Source organism: Pyrus communis, chromosome 11, assembly GCF_041283825.1.
Source record: "Pyrus communis isolate YQ-2024b chromosome 11, ASM4128382v1, whole genome shotgun sequence".
Classification (NCBI taxonomy): Eukaryota; Viridiplantae; Streptophyta; class Magnoliopsida; order Rosales; family Rosaceae; genus Pyrus; species Pyrus communis.
In genome coordinates, this window is record NC_142575.1 from 5,030,614 (window position 1) to 5,047,768 (window position 17,155).

Here is a 17,155-nt window from a genome sequence, read left to right on the forward strand (position 1 = left end):
AATAGAAATGTTTATGAAAATTTGATAGGTCTCACTTGCAAATTGTTTCAAAAACCCTAACAACAAAAATGAAAAGTTTGCAACGTTGGCCAATAAACAATCAAAGGTGAAAAGAATTTGAAACTTTCGCAGGATTCTTACACATAGAACTATTGAAATATATATTAAACTCACATTATTCATACAAAAAGAAGACTCACCTCAACTCACGGCTAAAACTGCCAAGGAAAACTTGAAATATATTACAAACCAGATTATGTATGCGAGCAAAAAACGCATTCAATTATCAACGAACGAGGACTCCGCCAGATCAATAGCGCGCGCAAGAGCAGCAGCTTTGTTCTCGCACTCCCTCTGCTCATCGGCTGGATCACTGTCAGCGACAATTCCTGCCCCGGCTTGGAGATGAGCGACCCACTCTCTGCGCTTGTTTGCGTCCTTGTATGAATACATTGTATCATACCGAAACCTAGTTGGGAAAACAATAGTTCTCAAAGCAAGGGCAATGTCCATGTTGCCAGAAAACGAAATTCCCCCAAAGCCACCACTGTATGGACCACGTCTAGTCACTTCTAGCTTATCGATCAGCTCCATGGCTTTCACCTGCATTGCGGTAGAGCTAAGAATGCAGAATCTCAAAAAATTAATCCTAAGCGAGTCCGTATAAGATAGATTAGGAAATCATGACATCAGGTTCCATATATCAACCAATAGTGGTGTAATAAACCGTTTCCTAACTAAGTAGGTTAATCCTCATGGTTTGTACTCATAGGATTATACAGGTTAATTAAATCTAGGATCAATTTAGCTAATTAATAAGAAATAAAACAAGAATGCCAACAAACAAATTAAAAAGGGCTCATGAAGAAAACCTTCGGTGCTCCACTGACTGTCCCAACCGGCAACGCAGTACGCAGAACATCCCAGCTAGTTAAATCATCAAGTAACTCTCCAGTAACCTACAATTAAATTAAAGTTTCGTCCCTTAATTCAATTGGTTGTTGAGTACATACATTACACTCATGACAATAGATATAGACCCCATGAGAAAATAAATCTGAAACTAATGTCTACAGATGCGCGGATGTGTCATCAATCGTTATAGATATTAGGTTACTTATTATGTGTATCACCGAAAGGAGATACTTACTGTTGAACTTATGTGCATGACATGGGAATAACGCTCAATGTTCATGAGCTCCTCAACCTTGACAGAACCAGGTTTTGAGACCTGCATGAACAAATTATCAATCGCATTATTATGGCCACAATATACTAAATGAAAGAAACAGATTATGATGAAATTCTTATAAATATTGTCACGTAAGCCATGAACAGACAAGGCACCAAGTGTGAACTTATTAAGCTAATGCTGAAATATACATCAGTGAAATACTTTTTACCCGCCATGGACTGAAAATAGATACCAGGGAGAATAAAATTTAGCATATGCATGGTATTACACTCTGGAGAATAAAGTTCAACATACAGTAATAATCATACAAATACGAGAAAGGAAAGATTATAAACCTTCCCAACATCATTCCTTCCCAAGTCTACAAGCATAATATGCTCTGCACATTGCTTTTCATCATTCAAAAGCTGCTTTTCCAGCATTAAATCTTCTTTAGGTGTTTTTCCTCTTCTAACTGTCCCAGCAAGAGGCCGGTTGGTGATCGTTTTCTAATAACAAAAATAAGAAATGAAAATCTCAGCAATTTATTGCTAATGACGACTACAACACTATAGTAAGAAAACAAAAGGGACCAAAGAAAACATAAAATGTAGGACATCTTGTAGGAACCATCGTAGAGGTTTAGGAGCTAGCAACAGAATAAGATGAACACTCAGATGTTAAAATTTTTTGGACTTCCTTTACTCACCTTCTTGACACGTGTCAGAATTTCTGGACTTGAAGCAACCAGAATACAGCCTCTAGCCTGATCATGGAAGTATATACTCATATAATCTCAGAATTACAAGGTGAACAAGTAGATTGGAACCAATGACTCACTGAAAACGAGGCAAACCTGTAAATAAGTCATATATGGACTTGGATTAACTATCCTCAATGCTCGGTAAATTTCAAATGGGTCTGCAAATGTTCGCCTCTCAAAACGCTGGCTTAATACAATCTGAAATATGTCCCCAGCTAGAATGTGTTCTTTAGCTTCCAAAACTGCCTCCTTATATTCCTCACTTGTCAAGCTTGAGTCCTCCAATTTAGTACCAAAAAGTTGAGTGTTGAACTCTATTGAACCTGCAGGCAGCCTCGGGCTGAAATTGACAGTCGGTACATTTTTACATCAACCTTAAGTTTTTTATTTAAAAAAAAAAAAGTAATTAACAAGTATGGAGAACTAATTCCCCCAGCCCTGAGGCAGCCTCGAGTTAAAATTGACCTTTGAATAATTTATGATTAAAACTGGTATTAAAGAGGGAGGGATGAGTAAGAATATAGGAGGGGAATAGAAACTCAACAAAAAAATAGAAGAGAAATGTGAAAGAAAGGAGTTGATTACTCACGTGATAATGTCATGCACTTTAGATAGCAATGTTTCCAATCTATTTATTCCATCATTGAAGGCCTCGTCAACAGAAGAATATTGATCTAATTGCACCCAGTGAATTACATGTGCTTTCTATAGTAGACAAAATTGTAAAATAGAAATGGTTATAGCCACAACAGTAGCACCCTATTTGTTAAAATAAAAATTTACAACCAAAGCATGCAGTTAACTAATTCTCCTAGTTCAGTAATGGAGTAGGATGCAAATATTCTGATTCAACGTGGCGGAAAAAACAAACAAGAACTTTGAAGAAAAAGAATAAGCATAAGAGCGAGTAACTAGGAAGAAAAAAAAAAAACTATTTTAACAGAAAAAAAGCAGATGTCATTATGCTGACATGCATTTGAATCAAAGTGTCTCCAATTTATATATTTTCTTCACTAAAATCTAGCATGAAAATCACAGTACCTTGTCCACATGATCGAACACTATCACATCGTCATAAAGACCAAGATGAACATCAGGAAGATTTCTGTCATCTGGTGGTGCACTCGGAAATGGCAGTTTTTTCTTCTCAACATAACGTACTGTATCATAAGAGAAGTAACCAACCCAGCCGCCTGATAAAGAGAATGGATGTTGTTAACCACCAACTAGTGACTTCAAAAACCTCAAATTTTTAAGACTGAATTATACAATAATACGAGGATAGATTTATGGCAATTTTGTGACAAGTATTTTGCGAGAGTCCAGAATATCACACAATACTTAGTGTGAACACAGTACATCTGCAACCTAAAAAATGTACAGGGAAATATGAGCTGTACTGATAGCCCACAGTTCTACTTGCCTAGTCCAAAACTTTGAGACAAAAGGAAAAAATTAAGCAAAGCGTGGTCTTCATTTTTATAAATAACTTCACCACAACTTTACGAGTCTAAGCTTTGTTAACAAACCACATTTAAGGAGTAAATAACTTCACCACAAGTTTAAAAGTCTAAGCTTTGTTAACAAACCACATTTATGGAGAAGTGGTTTACTTTGAACTGAGAGGATTAAGATAAGAGTACTACTAAAAAAATTTAAAGCATGTTGTTTGTGTACTGATCATACCACAAAATGCTTCTGGAACTTCATCAAGAAGTTGGGGTGTCCATCCCTCCATGATTCTCCGAGGAACAGTCATTGGATCCTCCACGATCTCCTCTGTCCTACAACCTTCTCTGTGGTCCATAATGGTAACCATGTTCTCCTTAGCCACGATTTCAATGGATGGTTGGGCACCAATAAAACTGTACCGGCCCTAACAAATGATTGACACCAAAAATTTGTAAGTGATTAATTATTGCCTAAAGTCAGATGCAAACAAATACAAATGATACAAGGGGCTGAGGACGCTTACAACATTGGAGTCGTTGGAACCCGGCTCAACTGACTCAAACAGAAAACTTGGAGCATCTCTATCATCCTCCTTAACCCGACACCGGTAAGCAAGAACAGGAGTTAGATGATCCGAGAATATGCTCCGAGACAGAGGAATTAAATTCCCCTTCTTGAGGCTTCTACAAACTTCTCTGATTCGTCGGCTGCAGTAAAATCAATCGTACAAATCAAAACTCGCATTAGTATAACCAATTCAGTTCCTTACAAACAGACATTGCCTGACAGAATCAAATTTTGAATTCTTAAATTTGGGCAGATTATAATCATATAATGACCACCACTCTCATTGTTCGGCTAATGGAACCGAAATTAGCATTTTACAATGTAAATCAAAACACAATTAACTAAAAACCCAGAAATTCATTTTCTTTATTTTCTTCCAGCAAAACAGTCATAGATACTCAAATGTAAATGGCTAATACTCAATTAGTTCTACATTTTCTCGGAAACCAAACACATCCCAGAAAGCAAATGTAGTTGAATCAACTGCTCCAGAAGAAAAATTGAAACGAGCAACAAAAAAATTACAAAGGTTGGGAAGAAAAAAGACAATGCGAAGATGAAAATTAAAGGAATCAAGCAAAGGAGGAAGGGTGCCGATGTGGGTAATGTACATAGTATTGCCTACCCGAATAAACATTAGAAGAAGGACCCGCATAGGACTCCGTATGAGCAACCGAAGACGATTGACTCGTCATGTGATGGGTAGCACCAGTGTCGGGATGCCAAAGTGGGTCAGGCTGCAGTTCAAACTGGGTTGCAGCAAAGGGTGCGGCCTGATCAGGCCCACAGTACCTGTGCGGGCAGGTCTGGATATGCTGGAACTTATTGCAGTTATAGCGCCAAGGAGGGCCTAGGAGCAGGCCATCTGGGCTGAGGAAAATTGGACAGAAAATTGGGCCGAACAGAAGCAAAGGGCTGCGCCAGTTATTGTTGATGGGGATTTTGCCAATGAAGCTGGACTGGGCCAGCAGCATTAAAGGGCCGAACACCACCACTAGAATTAAATTGTTGACAAGTGAAATCCATAAAGCACCAAAATATTAGGCAAAGATTTTTACATTATAAGAACGAGTGGTTCTCATGTGTTGTAGATTTGTAACGCGCTCTTAGTTGTACAGAAGTCATCACCTTTTAAGTCTACGTGGTGAAGATCAAATTCGTTAAGTGCTAACGAGGTTGTCATATTTGTACCACGTGACTGCAACATCAGCTTTTAACGGATCAATGGATAGAAAATGGAACGGATGTATTATATTGAAATAAAATAGTACTTGAGGTGTGAAATTGAAATGTTTTAAAGATGTTGTAAGAAATTGAAATCGATCATAAACCTTAAGTGGTAAAGTGTAATTTACTCTTATTTAATCTTTAGTAAAAGCTTACGTGTCAGTTTCAAGATTTTTGAAATTATTTTGGCTCCACACTTAGGATTGAATTTAATTCTATTTACACCTTTTGATTTCTATTGTAATGAACATTCATGCATTAATAACATTGATTGAGATTTTCTCTCTAATTTGGTGAATTTTTAGCTTTCCGAATCTTGGATTTACGTTTCTATCCATTTACTACGCTGGTTCGGGGTCACTCGGCCATTGATTGTAGCATCATTTTGCCTCTATGAACTCTTGATAATCTAATCATGCAATGTACCATTGTAATTATCTATTTTTCTGTAGATTAAGGGTGTAGTCAAACTAAAGATTAAAGACTCCTACAAAATTTATATGGATTTTAAAAGTGATAGATTTGATAGGATTTAAAAGGATTAAAGACTCCTACAAAATTCATATGGATTTTAAAGAATTTGAATGGATTGTGGTGGAAGGATTTGAAATCCTAGGGGGTGAGGTTGGATTCCTTTTACTCTTGGCTAGATATACTTTTTACTCTCAAATCCCATAAAATCCACAACTTTTTGAAATCATTCAAAATCTTAATATTTTTAATACACTTAAATTTGGATGGATTTTAAAATATTTTAAAATATTTTAATTGACTACACTTAGATTTGAATAGATTCTAAAATCTTTTAATTGACTACACCTAGATTTGAATGGATTCTAAAATTCTTTAATTGACTACACTAGGATTTTAAAATCTTTTAAAATTCTCTCAAATTCGAGTTTGATTACATCCTCTAAAGAACCCAATTGCCATTTAAATGGGCTAAGCATAAATATTATTAGGCTTTTAAGCTAAAATACTCTCTGAAATTGGTATAACTCCTCATTTTGAGCTGAAATTTTAAAATCGATAAAACTGAACCCTTTTTTTGTCTACCATCAATCATTTTGGTCATTTTGTGAAAAATCCTCATTCAATAAGGTAAAAAGACAAAAATACCCTTAGTTTTCTATCAAACTGAAGATATTTTTGTTATTTAGTCTTTATTTAACAGAGATTTTTCACAAAAAGACTAAAGTAATTGATGATGGACAAACTCAAGATTCATTTTATTGATTTTAAATGCACAAAAATTGCCGTAATGAACTGTCTGTTTGCTTAATATCATGTGAATGCAGATTCTGGTATGTAGGATTACAAATGTGAGTGCAGATTCTGTGCGAGTCCTGCCCAATTATTCAAACATTGCGATAACGACTCCAATAGCATCTACTACATTGTTAAATATATTAAGGTCAGTCTCTGTTTATGATCAAATCCAACTAAAGAAACTGAGAGAGAAAATATGTTTCTGAAATATTACACTTTCATTACTTACTGAAATAATTACATAAAGTGGTATTTATAGGCATAACAACAATAACAACTCTAACTAACTTGTACACATAGCACATTACAATTAGGTGATTAAAAACAGAAGTTATGTCATGATTTGGCATCCTCATCTTTACACCCCCTCAAGCTGAGCTTGGAAGAAGTGGGAGTTCCAAGAGAGAGCTTGGATTGAAGAAGAAGGAACCGGTTTTTGGTCAAGGTTCTCCTTCACTCTCTGCCTCAGAGGATCGAGAGAAGCCGTGAGGCGATCGGCTCTGATACCATAAAGAAACTGAGAGAGAAAATATGTTTCTGAAATATTACACTTTCATTACTTACTGAAATAATTACATAAAGTGGTATTTATAGGCATAACAACAATAACAACTCTAACTAACTTGTACACATAGCACATTACAATTAGGTGATTAAAAACAGAAGTTATGTCATGATTTGGCATCCTCATCTTTACCAACAACTCTTTGATTATCGAGTTGACGAAAGTTGGCGTCGTCGCTTCACTTACCGCTTCATCGCTTCATCTGTTCGATCAACTCTCATACTCTTCAATCGCTTCAAAGTCTTGCGATCTGTTTCCGAGCGATCCGGACTGTCTTCATGCCTTCGTCTTTCATCTTCGAAATTCAAATTTAAGGTATGAAGTCGACTTTCAAGTTTCGAAATCAGGGAGGATTTTGTATAATTTCAAAATCAGCGAGTAGTTTTTAATAGGGTCTTCAATTGATTTAGGGTTTTATTCATTTCAATGTCGTCTTATGGTTTTAGTTTAAAATTTTGGCTTCAATCTCATTATTTTGATTCTAATTCAATAAATTTGTGTAACGTAGAGTTTTCTATTGGAGAAGGGGGTTGACCTTTGGATTAGGCTGTTGTATTGGTTGCTGTTGCTCGACCGACAGGTAAAAATCTCATACTTTGGCATTCCGTTAACGTTGATTGCTTGTTGCAAATTTGATAGGCACAATGATGAGAAAAAATTTCAAATAAAAAAAAGGTTCATATCATATTAGGTTTGTCCTTGAAATTTTATTTTGCTTTTAGTTTTTATTTGTTATGCTAGAAATGGACGGGACGTCTATGTATAAGAGAAATAAGGACTAATAATTTCAACACGAACTGTGGCTCTCACTTTCAATCTCTCACCCTTTAGTTTGATTGAGCTTCTGTATATAGCTGGCTTAATTAATTACTAGCATATGGGCACACACAAAGTGTGTTTGAAAATTTTTTATTTTTGTTTTTGAAATAGAAGGAGAGTGGAAGAGAGTGATAGAGAATATGAGAGTGGGAAGTTTATTTATTTATTTATTTTATTTATTATTTTTATTTATTTATTTTTTAATTAGAGATATGTTAGGATTACATGTGGGTGATGCTTGAAAAAAACCGTAAAATTTGGTTGTGTGAAATTACATTTCTGCCCATATTTCTTATTCATGTTCCGTTTTAATTAGAGGGTTAAACTAGTAATTTCATAAAATTTTGGTTGACAATGAATGTTTTATTAATTAATAGAGATAACTCATTACCTAAAACACCATTTTGCACTTTCTCTTTGTTCTTTCTGTTTAGTCCTCTGCATTTTGGCAATTGCATATTTTGCAGTGATCAGCAAAAATTGGATATTTATCAATATGAATCCCGATTGAAAAAGCCAATGACTTTCTTCCCATTCCATCAATATATCAACTATTTAAAACAAAAAAAAAAAAAAAAAAAAAATTCTGTACTTTATACCGATCTAACAAATGTACCTACAACGGCCTGGAATATGCACATCTTTGGTTTACAATATCATTGCAAAAATAGAACTAGAAAATAATGAAATAATTTTGTACATGGTAAGTATTATTCACCTATATGAATTCACATTCTGTACATTATTGTTAGTTTTGCGATGTAGTTCATTATATTATAAACTTTCACTTTAAAATTGTCGCTTTGATTTTGCAATGTAGTAAATCGATGGCTTAATGAATTTAAACTGATTAACTAAAACACCATTTTGCACTTTCTCTTTGTTCCATCTGTTTAGTCCTGTAAATTTTGGTAATTGCAAATCTGCAATGATCAGAAAAAATGGGATATATCAAGATGAATCCCGATCGGAAGAGTCAATAACTTCTTGACGTACTATCAATATCAACTATTTAAAAAAAAAAAAAAAAAAAAATCTTTACTTTATACCGATCTAACAAATGTACCTACAAATGGATGTTTGGTATATAGAAACGGCCTGGAATTCGCACATCTTTGGTTTACAATATCATTGCCAAAGTAGAACTAGAAAATAATGACCAGTAATCCAGGAACTTGCCCGAGGCCACTCCGGAGGTGCATTTTTCAATACAACATGGATATGGATCTTCCGGGCATGCGTTGTTTAGATCCATGAAGTCCACACAAACCCTTCATTTGCCAATTTTCTTTTGTTCCAGCACAACGTTGGCCAGCAAGTTCGGATGGTAAACTTCGATGATGAAGTTGGCGTCCTTGAGCTTGCCAATCTTGGCCTCTATAATCTTGCTTCATTCAGTCCTTACGATGGATTGGATCCAAGTGGGGACAAAGGCAGATTACAGGGATCAATCCCAGGTACGCCTTCTGCTGACCAGGCGAATACATCTTTGTGGCCCGCAGGAAGTTGGTGAACAATTCTTTCTCGTAATCGGTTAGTTTTGACCCGATCCTGGCTTTGTGCTCCGACTTGTTGGGATCAAGGTGATGTACACTGTGTCCTTGTCCGCCTTTGACTTGATGTGCTATCATCTTGGGGGTCAAGGTCTAGGTCGAACCCTTTGTATCTCGTTTGTTGACCTCCAGACTGTGATTGTTATGCTGAATCATCCATGGGAGTGTTGGAGTACCGCTTTCCCTTCCGGATTATGTTCAAGCTTTCGACAGCGCAGTAGTGTGCCGCTGCTTGATCCTATTTTTTTTTGCCCTTTACCCCATCTAGGGTGAGGTAACGGAGCAGCTACTGATAAGTTAACGGAACAGCTCTCATCTTGTGCAACAAGTTCCGATCGAGAATGGTGTTGTGAGGGGTCGGACAATTCATAACATGGGAGGTCATCAGATGGTTGTAGGGTTCTCCCGAATCCCCAATTTTACCGTGCCTAGAGACAACCAGGGGTTGTGCCAGCCAAAAGCTCTCCGACGGTCAAGTTAGTAAGCAAGTACTAGACAAACTCTAGAAGAGTATTTATACCAGTTGGGAGAGAGACCTTTTTAGGATAGATTCCTTGTACTAAGCTGGGAGAATCGTAGAGGATATTTAGAAGTAGATATTGCATCCTCTTAGGAGTTGTGATTACTTGCAATGCACGCCAATTCCTAAATTGTAGTAACTCCAAGACATATAGAGGGTCTGGCCGATTCCATACTAGATCAGATCCCCATGCCTTACAGAACAAGCATGGTCATTCTTAGCAAAGTTGCTTGGACTTCGCCCACAGCTCTGGAATAGGATGATGGTGGCATCACTGTTGACCAGACTTTTGAGGTAATTGTACTCCAACTGCCTTACTCCGACCCTGAAAAATTATGATCCCCGACGACGAATAAAAAAAATTAAGCCGCAATGATGAAATAAATCGTCAAAGTCCAAATAAATGACAAAAAACCGTTGAATATATATATATCCTTAGACCACAAAAGCATGACTGAAATAACAAGAGATGACACGTCATTCAGTACTTCTCATCAAGTCACTAGGGATCAAGCATTTTATCAGAAACAGAGGCAAAGTAGGTTTTATTTTTCTTTATTCAAAATTTTATTCAGAGACTTAGGTAACGTAGGTTTTTGCTCATTCGTAAGTGATGTATTTTTGCTCCCCAAAGTGTTGTCGTTATAGGGACTTGTTCTGTTTTTATCCAGTAGATTTTTGCTTATTCTTAACTCGTAAGTGATTTGTTGTTTCGTCGAATCGTCAATTTTGTAGAGAGAAGTTCTGTTTTAGCTCCGGTTCCAAATTTTTTTGATAGCGAAATTGCTCCTCAAGAGTCTTCCCATACAAAATCTAATTGTTAGCCTTTCATGCCGTCAAATGATGTCGATTAGCTAGAAGGGGTAAGAAAGGATCATAGTTTTCTTTGTAGATTTTATGTTAATGTGTTGTTGACAACTTACCCTAACAAAAGCAAAGATTAGCAAAAGAAAATCAAATGATACTCTGCCTGTTTCGCTTGCAGATGCTGCATAAGCTTTCCGTTCAGTCTGAGAGGACCTTTAGTAGCAGATTACACAAGTGTACACGTACAATCAAAAGTTTCAATCCCAGTCTCCGCATTACTCAATAGTTCAAGGTCTTTGATTGACTAGAAGGCCGGTTAACACCAGAAACCACAACACCACCAACAACTACTTCACCTTAGGTACAAACAACCATAATTTCAAATTTTTTTTATTTTTATTTTTATTTTTGTTTTCTTCTTTGATCTGCAGCCTTTAAATACATAATCACACCAACCATGTTGATATGAACAACCTGATGTGTGTTTTTTGCGTGGGATGTGATTTTTTATTTTCTAGGTTATTTTGTTGAATTTCTTTATTTTTTGAATCGGTTATTGTTGAATTTGTATTGTTACTGGAGATTTGCGTGTTGGGTAAGAGATAAAAACGCAAGCTTTCACATAAGTAAATTCATTTTGATTCCAGCTTTTTGCTGATTGTCTGGGTGCTTGTTGATGATCATCTGTTTTCGGGTTTCAATTTTTCAGTATAAGTTTGTATTTCATGCTTTATGTCTGCATGAAGTGTTATCTGATGCTAAAATTTGTTTCTTTTAATTGTTTGGTAATTCAGAATTAGATTTATGGGTTGAATTCAGTTATAAGAACTATAAATTAAGGTGGATTTAATGCTCAGATCATGCAAGAGTAGATATGTATTAGGTTTCTGTGGAAGGTTGAGTTATAAATGCAGAGTCAAGGTCAAAAGCGTACTGAGCTTGATAATGAATTGCCTGTAGATAAGCGGGCGTGTAATTCATTGGAGTTTAGAGCGAGTTTATCAAACTCTTCAGACTCTTCAGCTCAAATCACTATGAATTCTATGAACTCCACACCTGAAACCAATAATCGTAATATAGACACTTAAACACCTATTTGTTTCTTAATGTAAATAGGGTTGTAAAATAGATTTCCACATGTATGTAAGTAGTGTTGCATATCATATACACTTAACACCCGTAGCATCGCACAGGCACTCTTGCTAGTGCCAAACGAAGACAGCTGCCTATTTTTTGTCTCACACGGGATCGAGAAGCCTTAAACTATGCGATTCCTTCCCAATTATTCGAACATTGCGATAACGACTCCAAAAGCATCTACTATTGTGTTAAATATAATATAGTCAGTCTTTGTTTATTATCAATCCAACAACTCTTGGTTTCACCTTGTTTATCTAGCGAAAACTAACCATAGTTTTCGTTACGTTGATATTGCTAGCTAATTTGTGATTATTGTCTCCCAGCAAAACTGAATTCCATTAATTTACAAAGAAGAGATCGATCATGGCTTTGGCGGTGGTAGGTGGAGCCGTTCTCTCCGGTTTCTTCCAGCAAGTATTTGTGAAGTTGGATTCTCTGGATGTCAAGAACTTCATCCGGGGAAAGAAACGGACCGGTGGGTTACTAAACAAGTTGGAGACCATGTTGCTGTATCTTAATGCCGTTTTTGATGATGCTGAAAACAAGCAAATTAGTAACTCAGGTGCGAGGCAGTGGCTGAATAAGCTTAAAGAGGTAGTCCATAATGCAGAGGACCTGTTGGATGAGATCAAGACAGAAGCGTTAAGGCGGAAAATAGAAGCTGAATTTGGAAGTAGCACAAGCAAGGTACAAGACCTCATATCTGCTTCTTTTCATGCTTTTGAGGAGTCAGTGGACTCGAAGATAGAGGATATTCTTGAGAGACTAGGCTCCATTGTTGAACAAAAAGATGCCTTTGGTTTGAAAGAAGGTGGAAATCACAGAATCTCACAAACACTACCTTCAACTTCTTTGGGTGAAGGCTCTGATGTGTATGGAAGAACTCATGACAAAGAAGACATCATTAAATTGTTGCTGTCAGATGACGTTGCTGACAGTAAGATAGGCGTCATTCCGATCGTGGGGATGGGTGGGATCGGAAAGACCACCCTTGCTCAACTCTTGTACAACGATGATAGAGTGAAGCAACATTTTGAGCTCCAAGCATGGGTTTGTGTTTCTGATGAATTTGACGTTGTTAAGATCACACAAACAATTTATGCATCAGTCACTTCACAAACTCATGATACCACAGACCTGAACCAGCTTCAAGTTAAACTTAAAGATGCTTTGGTGGGGAAGAAGTTTCTTTTTGTTCTTGATGATGTTTGGAACGAGAATTACAATATTTGGGATTCCTTAAGGCGTCCCTTCGAGTATGGGGCTCATGGAAGTAAGATCCTTGTCACTGCACGGAATGATGGTGTTGCATCTACGATGGGTACTTTTCCAACCCACCATTTAAAGCACTTACTTGAGGAAGACTGTTGGTTTTTATTTGCACAACATGCCTTAAAAAATGCAACTGTTGATATGGATCCAAATCTTGAAGTAATTGGAAGGAAAATCGTTAGCAAGTGTAACGGTCTTCCTTTAGCTGTGAAATCACTTGGTGCTCTCTTACGCTCTGAATCAAACGTGGAGGAATGGGAAAATGTACTCAAAAGTGAAATATGGGAGTTGTCAGATACAAAGACGGACATTATGCCTGCACTATGGCTAAGCTACCAGTACTTGTCTCTGGTGTTGAAGCGTTGTTTTGCCTATTGTTCGATATTTCCCAAAGATTATGAATTTCGCAAGTCTGAATTAGTTTTGTTGTGGATGGCCGAAGATCTTTTACAACCCCAAAAGAAGACTTTGTTAGAAGATGTTGGAGAGAAATACTTTGATGACCTAATCTCACGGTCATTTTTTCAGCACTCGTCGTCAAATAACAGTTTCATCATGCATGATCTGATTCATGATTTGGCGACGTATGTATCTGGAGAATTTTGCATTAGTTTGGAAGACCACGACTTCACATTGGGCAATGTGAGCAAGGGTCGTCATTTCTCTTGTATGGAATCGTCTAATGTTGATTTCAAGAGATATGACACTATTTTTGAAGCTAAGTATCTGCGCACCTTCATTCTAGGCAACCTCTATTCATTGCCGACAGTACAGCTTGATCTCCTTTTAATGCTACAATGTTTAAGAGTTCTCAAACTACGTGTTGAGGAGTTGCCTGATTCGATTAGAAACTTGAGGCATCTACGGTACCTTGACTTGTGTGACACTCTAATCCAGAAATTACCAGATACGGTATGCAGTTTGTGTAATTTGCAAACATTATTGTTGTCGAATTGTCGCCATCTTGTTGAGTTGCCCACTGATTTGAGAAGACTAATCAATTTGCGCCATCTTGATATAAGACGTACGGTGATAAAAAAGATGCCACTCCACATGGGCAAATTGAAAGATCTCCAGACATTTAGAGGTGAATTTGTTTTAGACAATGATACTGGAGGAAACATTGCTGACCTAAAGGGGTTTGAGCAATTGCGTGGGAAACTACATATTTCAGGGCTTCAAAATATTGTACATGCTGAGGATGCTTTGGAAGCCAAACTGAGGGACAAGAAACGTCTCAGAAAAGTAATTTTCAAATGGGAAGGTGACACTATCGATTCTCAAAACAATAGAAGAGTGCTGTGCAACCTGCAGCCCCATACAAACGTGAAAGTACTTACAATAGAAGGATATGGTGGTACAACGTTTCCAAGTTGGTTAGGAGATGAGTCTTTCTCTAATCTTATCAATCTCCGACTTGTGGCTTGCGGATATTGTTTTTTCCTGCCAGCATTGGGGCAGCTACCCTCCCTCAAAAGGCTTGAAATTGATGTGTTGAATGGAGTGGAATCAGTGGGCTCTGAGTTTTATGGGGGAATTAAACCTGCATTTAGATCTTTGGAGGTTCTGAGATTCTGCAATATGCAGGAATGGCAAGAGTGGTATTTCCGTGGAGAGGATGAAGAAGAAGGTAGAGATTTTCCTAATCTTCGTGAGCTTAGTCTGGAGAAGTGTCCCAAACTAACGGGGAAAATACCGTTAGACTACTTCCCAAGACTTGAGCAGCTAAGTTTGCAGGAAGTTAATATCGAATCCCTTGCTTGTTCGCAAGGATGCAATAATTTCCGTATTGAACTCCCATCCCTCCTTAAGTTGGAAATATCAGATTGCCCAAATATGGTATGTTTTGTGGGTAGTGGAGTGCTGCTTGCGGCCAACTTGAAGGAGATATCTATGTCCAGGTCTAAAAACTTGTGGTCAATGCCAGCAGAGATGCAAATCTCTCTCTCATCTCTTCGGTCCCTGTTCATACAGATGTGTGAAGAATTTAAATCATTTCCGGAAGAATCTAAATTCCCATCCCTTGATGTTTTGAAGATAAAGGGATGCCCAGAATTTGTGGGTTTCCCCCATGAAGGACTGCAAGCGCCCAACTTGAAGATGATGGAAATCTATGAATGTAACAAATTCATGTCACTGCCAGGGGAGATGCATACACTTCTCCCGTCTCTCGAGTCTTTGTTCATATTTGAATCTCCAGAATTGGAATCATTTCCGGAAGGGGGATTGCCGTCTAAATTGCGTTCACTCAGAATCTGGAGTTGTAAAAAACTGATGGCAAACCGTATGCGGTGGGGCCTGCAAACAATCACCTCTCTCAAACACTTGCATATCAAATTCTCAGAATGTGAAGAATATATTATCGAATCATTTCCAGAAGAGGGGCTGCTGCCAACCACTCTCACTTCTCTCAAAATCTCCCATCTTCCGAATCTGAAAGCCATTGATGGCAAGGCGTTAAGACACCTCATCTCCCTCAAGGCGTTGGAGATTTCTTTTTGTCCTCAACTCCAGAGCTTGCCAGACGAAGGGCTACCCACTTCTCTTTCTCGTCTACTGATCTCAGGATCCCCTTTGCTAAAAGATCGGTGCCAGAGAGACACGGGAGAAGATTGGGCCAAGATTTCTCACATCTCCGAAGTAATAATTGATGTGCAATGGTACGTAATTTGTCAAAGTGTGGTTATGTGTTTCACTACTATCCGGCTGTGTGAATTTCAAGTAACAAACATATTTCAAATGTTAATATTCACGTAATAACAAATTTTACAGGTACTCGTGTCCCATACAAACCTGAAAGTACTAGTGATAGAAAGATACGGGGGTACAATATGGCTAGGAGATGACTCATTTGTTCTCTCATCTTGTCACTCTTCGACTTGTGGCTTGTGAATATTGTTTTTCAATACCAGCATTGGGATAGCTGCCATCTCTCAGAGGCTTGAAATTGATGGTTAAATGGAGTGGAATTGTTTCAGTGTTGTTCTACTCCCTCTTTTTTTGCTGTCTTTGTGTCTTATGGCGGTTATTTTGTATGACAGTAGTCTTTGGTGAGCAAAAGCTTCGAAATATGAAAAACTCTGCTGATGAGATGGACAGACAATTCTTATCGGTGCCAAGGGAGTCACCATGTTAATTCACAATTTTCCAGTCCTAGAGAACGAGCTTTAAAGTTTTAACAAGTTTATGAGCTCAAGTTTTCAAATTTCCTTTTTCAAGTTTGTTTTCAAATAATGTCTATTGAGAGGTAGATTTTGGTACTTCGTGGAATGTGAGTTCAGACGTTTGGTTTGTAAAATATGGATGATGATTTTGTCTCTGTGAAATTGTGAATCTATGATCATGCATTAATGTTGTAAGACCAGATGAATCCTTAATATATCTTTCAAGTTGAAATGGAACAGCCTTATCTTCATTACCTTGGCACATGTAAACAGAGATCTGGTTTTGTGGGAATGGATTACTGATATCCATTGAATTGAGATCCAAAGGCTGAAATCTAACTTTGAGATCTGGTTTTTCTCAATCACAATTTTTACAGGTCTCCTGGGAGTTCTTAAATCATCCTTCTACTACTCAACAGACATCAATCTGAAACGTACGGCTTGTTCAGGTACACTCTCTTGTTTCAATTCAGTATTGATCATTTACTACAATATCTCCTCAATGTGCTTAACTTTGAAGTCATGACGCACAGTATCGGAAACCCTCTGTTGCAAGATGATATCCAACAGCTGAAAGCTTATAGGTCAGTTTCACGATGTTGACTAGTCGATCTCAATCCGTCTAAATTCGATTTGTTTATTTAGTATTGCAAGATGATCTTATCCGTTAATAATGCCTTATCAAATGATTACCATTTTATCATTTCTTCATAGATGCATAGAGCTACAAAAGTTTTCAAGTTTCTTCGCATGTGTAGATTGGGAGTTGTGCAATGATATGTACGCGAAAATTATGACCAAACAAAAGTAAACAACTCTCAAACATAAATTTTGGCTGCCAGAAAGTCTCAATAGTATCAGAG

General features: G+C 37.3%; 1 protein-coding gene and 1 pseudogene across 4 annotated transcripts; one reads left to right on the forward strand and one right to left on the reverse strand.

Moving 5' to 3' along the window:
* Window positions 1-93: 93 nt before the first annotated feature.
* On the reverse strand, window positions 94-4,591 carry LOC137743161 (anthranilate synthase alpha subunit 2, chloroplastic-like). 3 transcript variants are annotated; one of them, XM_088679225.1, is made up of 11 exons: window positions 4,390-4,591; window positions 3,913-4,096; window positions 3,624-3,813; window positions 2,979-3,130; window positions 2,527-2,642; window positions 2,031-2,277; window positions 1,884-1,940; window positions 1,531-1,683; window positions 1,151-1,231; window positions 873-959; window positions 94-603 (listed from the first exon to the last, which is right to left on the reverse strand). In XM_088679225.1, exons 1-11 carry the CDS (start codon window positions 4,410-4,412, stop codon window positions 280-282), a joined length of 1,614 nt encoding a protein of 537 aa, XP_088535351.1. In that variant the 5' UTR covers window positions 4,413-4,591; the 3' UTR covers window positions 94-279. The 3 variants fall into 3 exon arrangements, with proteins under 3 accessions (XP_088535351.1, XP_088535353.1, XP_088535352.1); XM_088679227.1 differs by lacking the exon at window positions 1,531-1,683 and having other exon boundaries at window positions 4,390-4,555; XM_088679226.1 differs by lacking the exon at window positions 1,151-1,231 and having other exon boundaries at window positions 4,390-4,555.
* A 2,516-nt stretch (window positions 4,592-7,107) lies between these two features.
* Window positions 7,108-15,314, forward strand: LOC148692729 (putative disease resistance RPP13-like protein 1 pseudogene; annotated as a pseudogene). The gene is made up of 4 exons (XR_015953113.1): window positions 7,108-7,332; window positions 7,526-7,597; window positions 10,895-11,077; window positions 12,180-15,314. The product of XR_015953113.1 is annotated as a putative disease resistance RPP13-like protein 1 pseudogene (transcript).
* The last annotated feature ends 1,841 nt before the right edge of the window (window positions 15,315-17,155 follow it).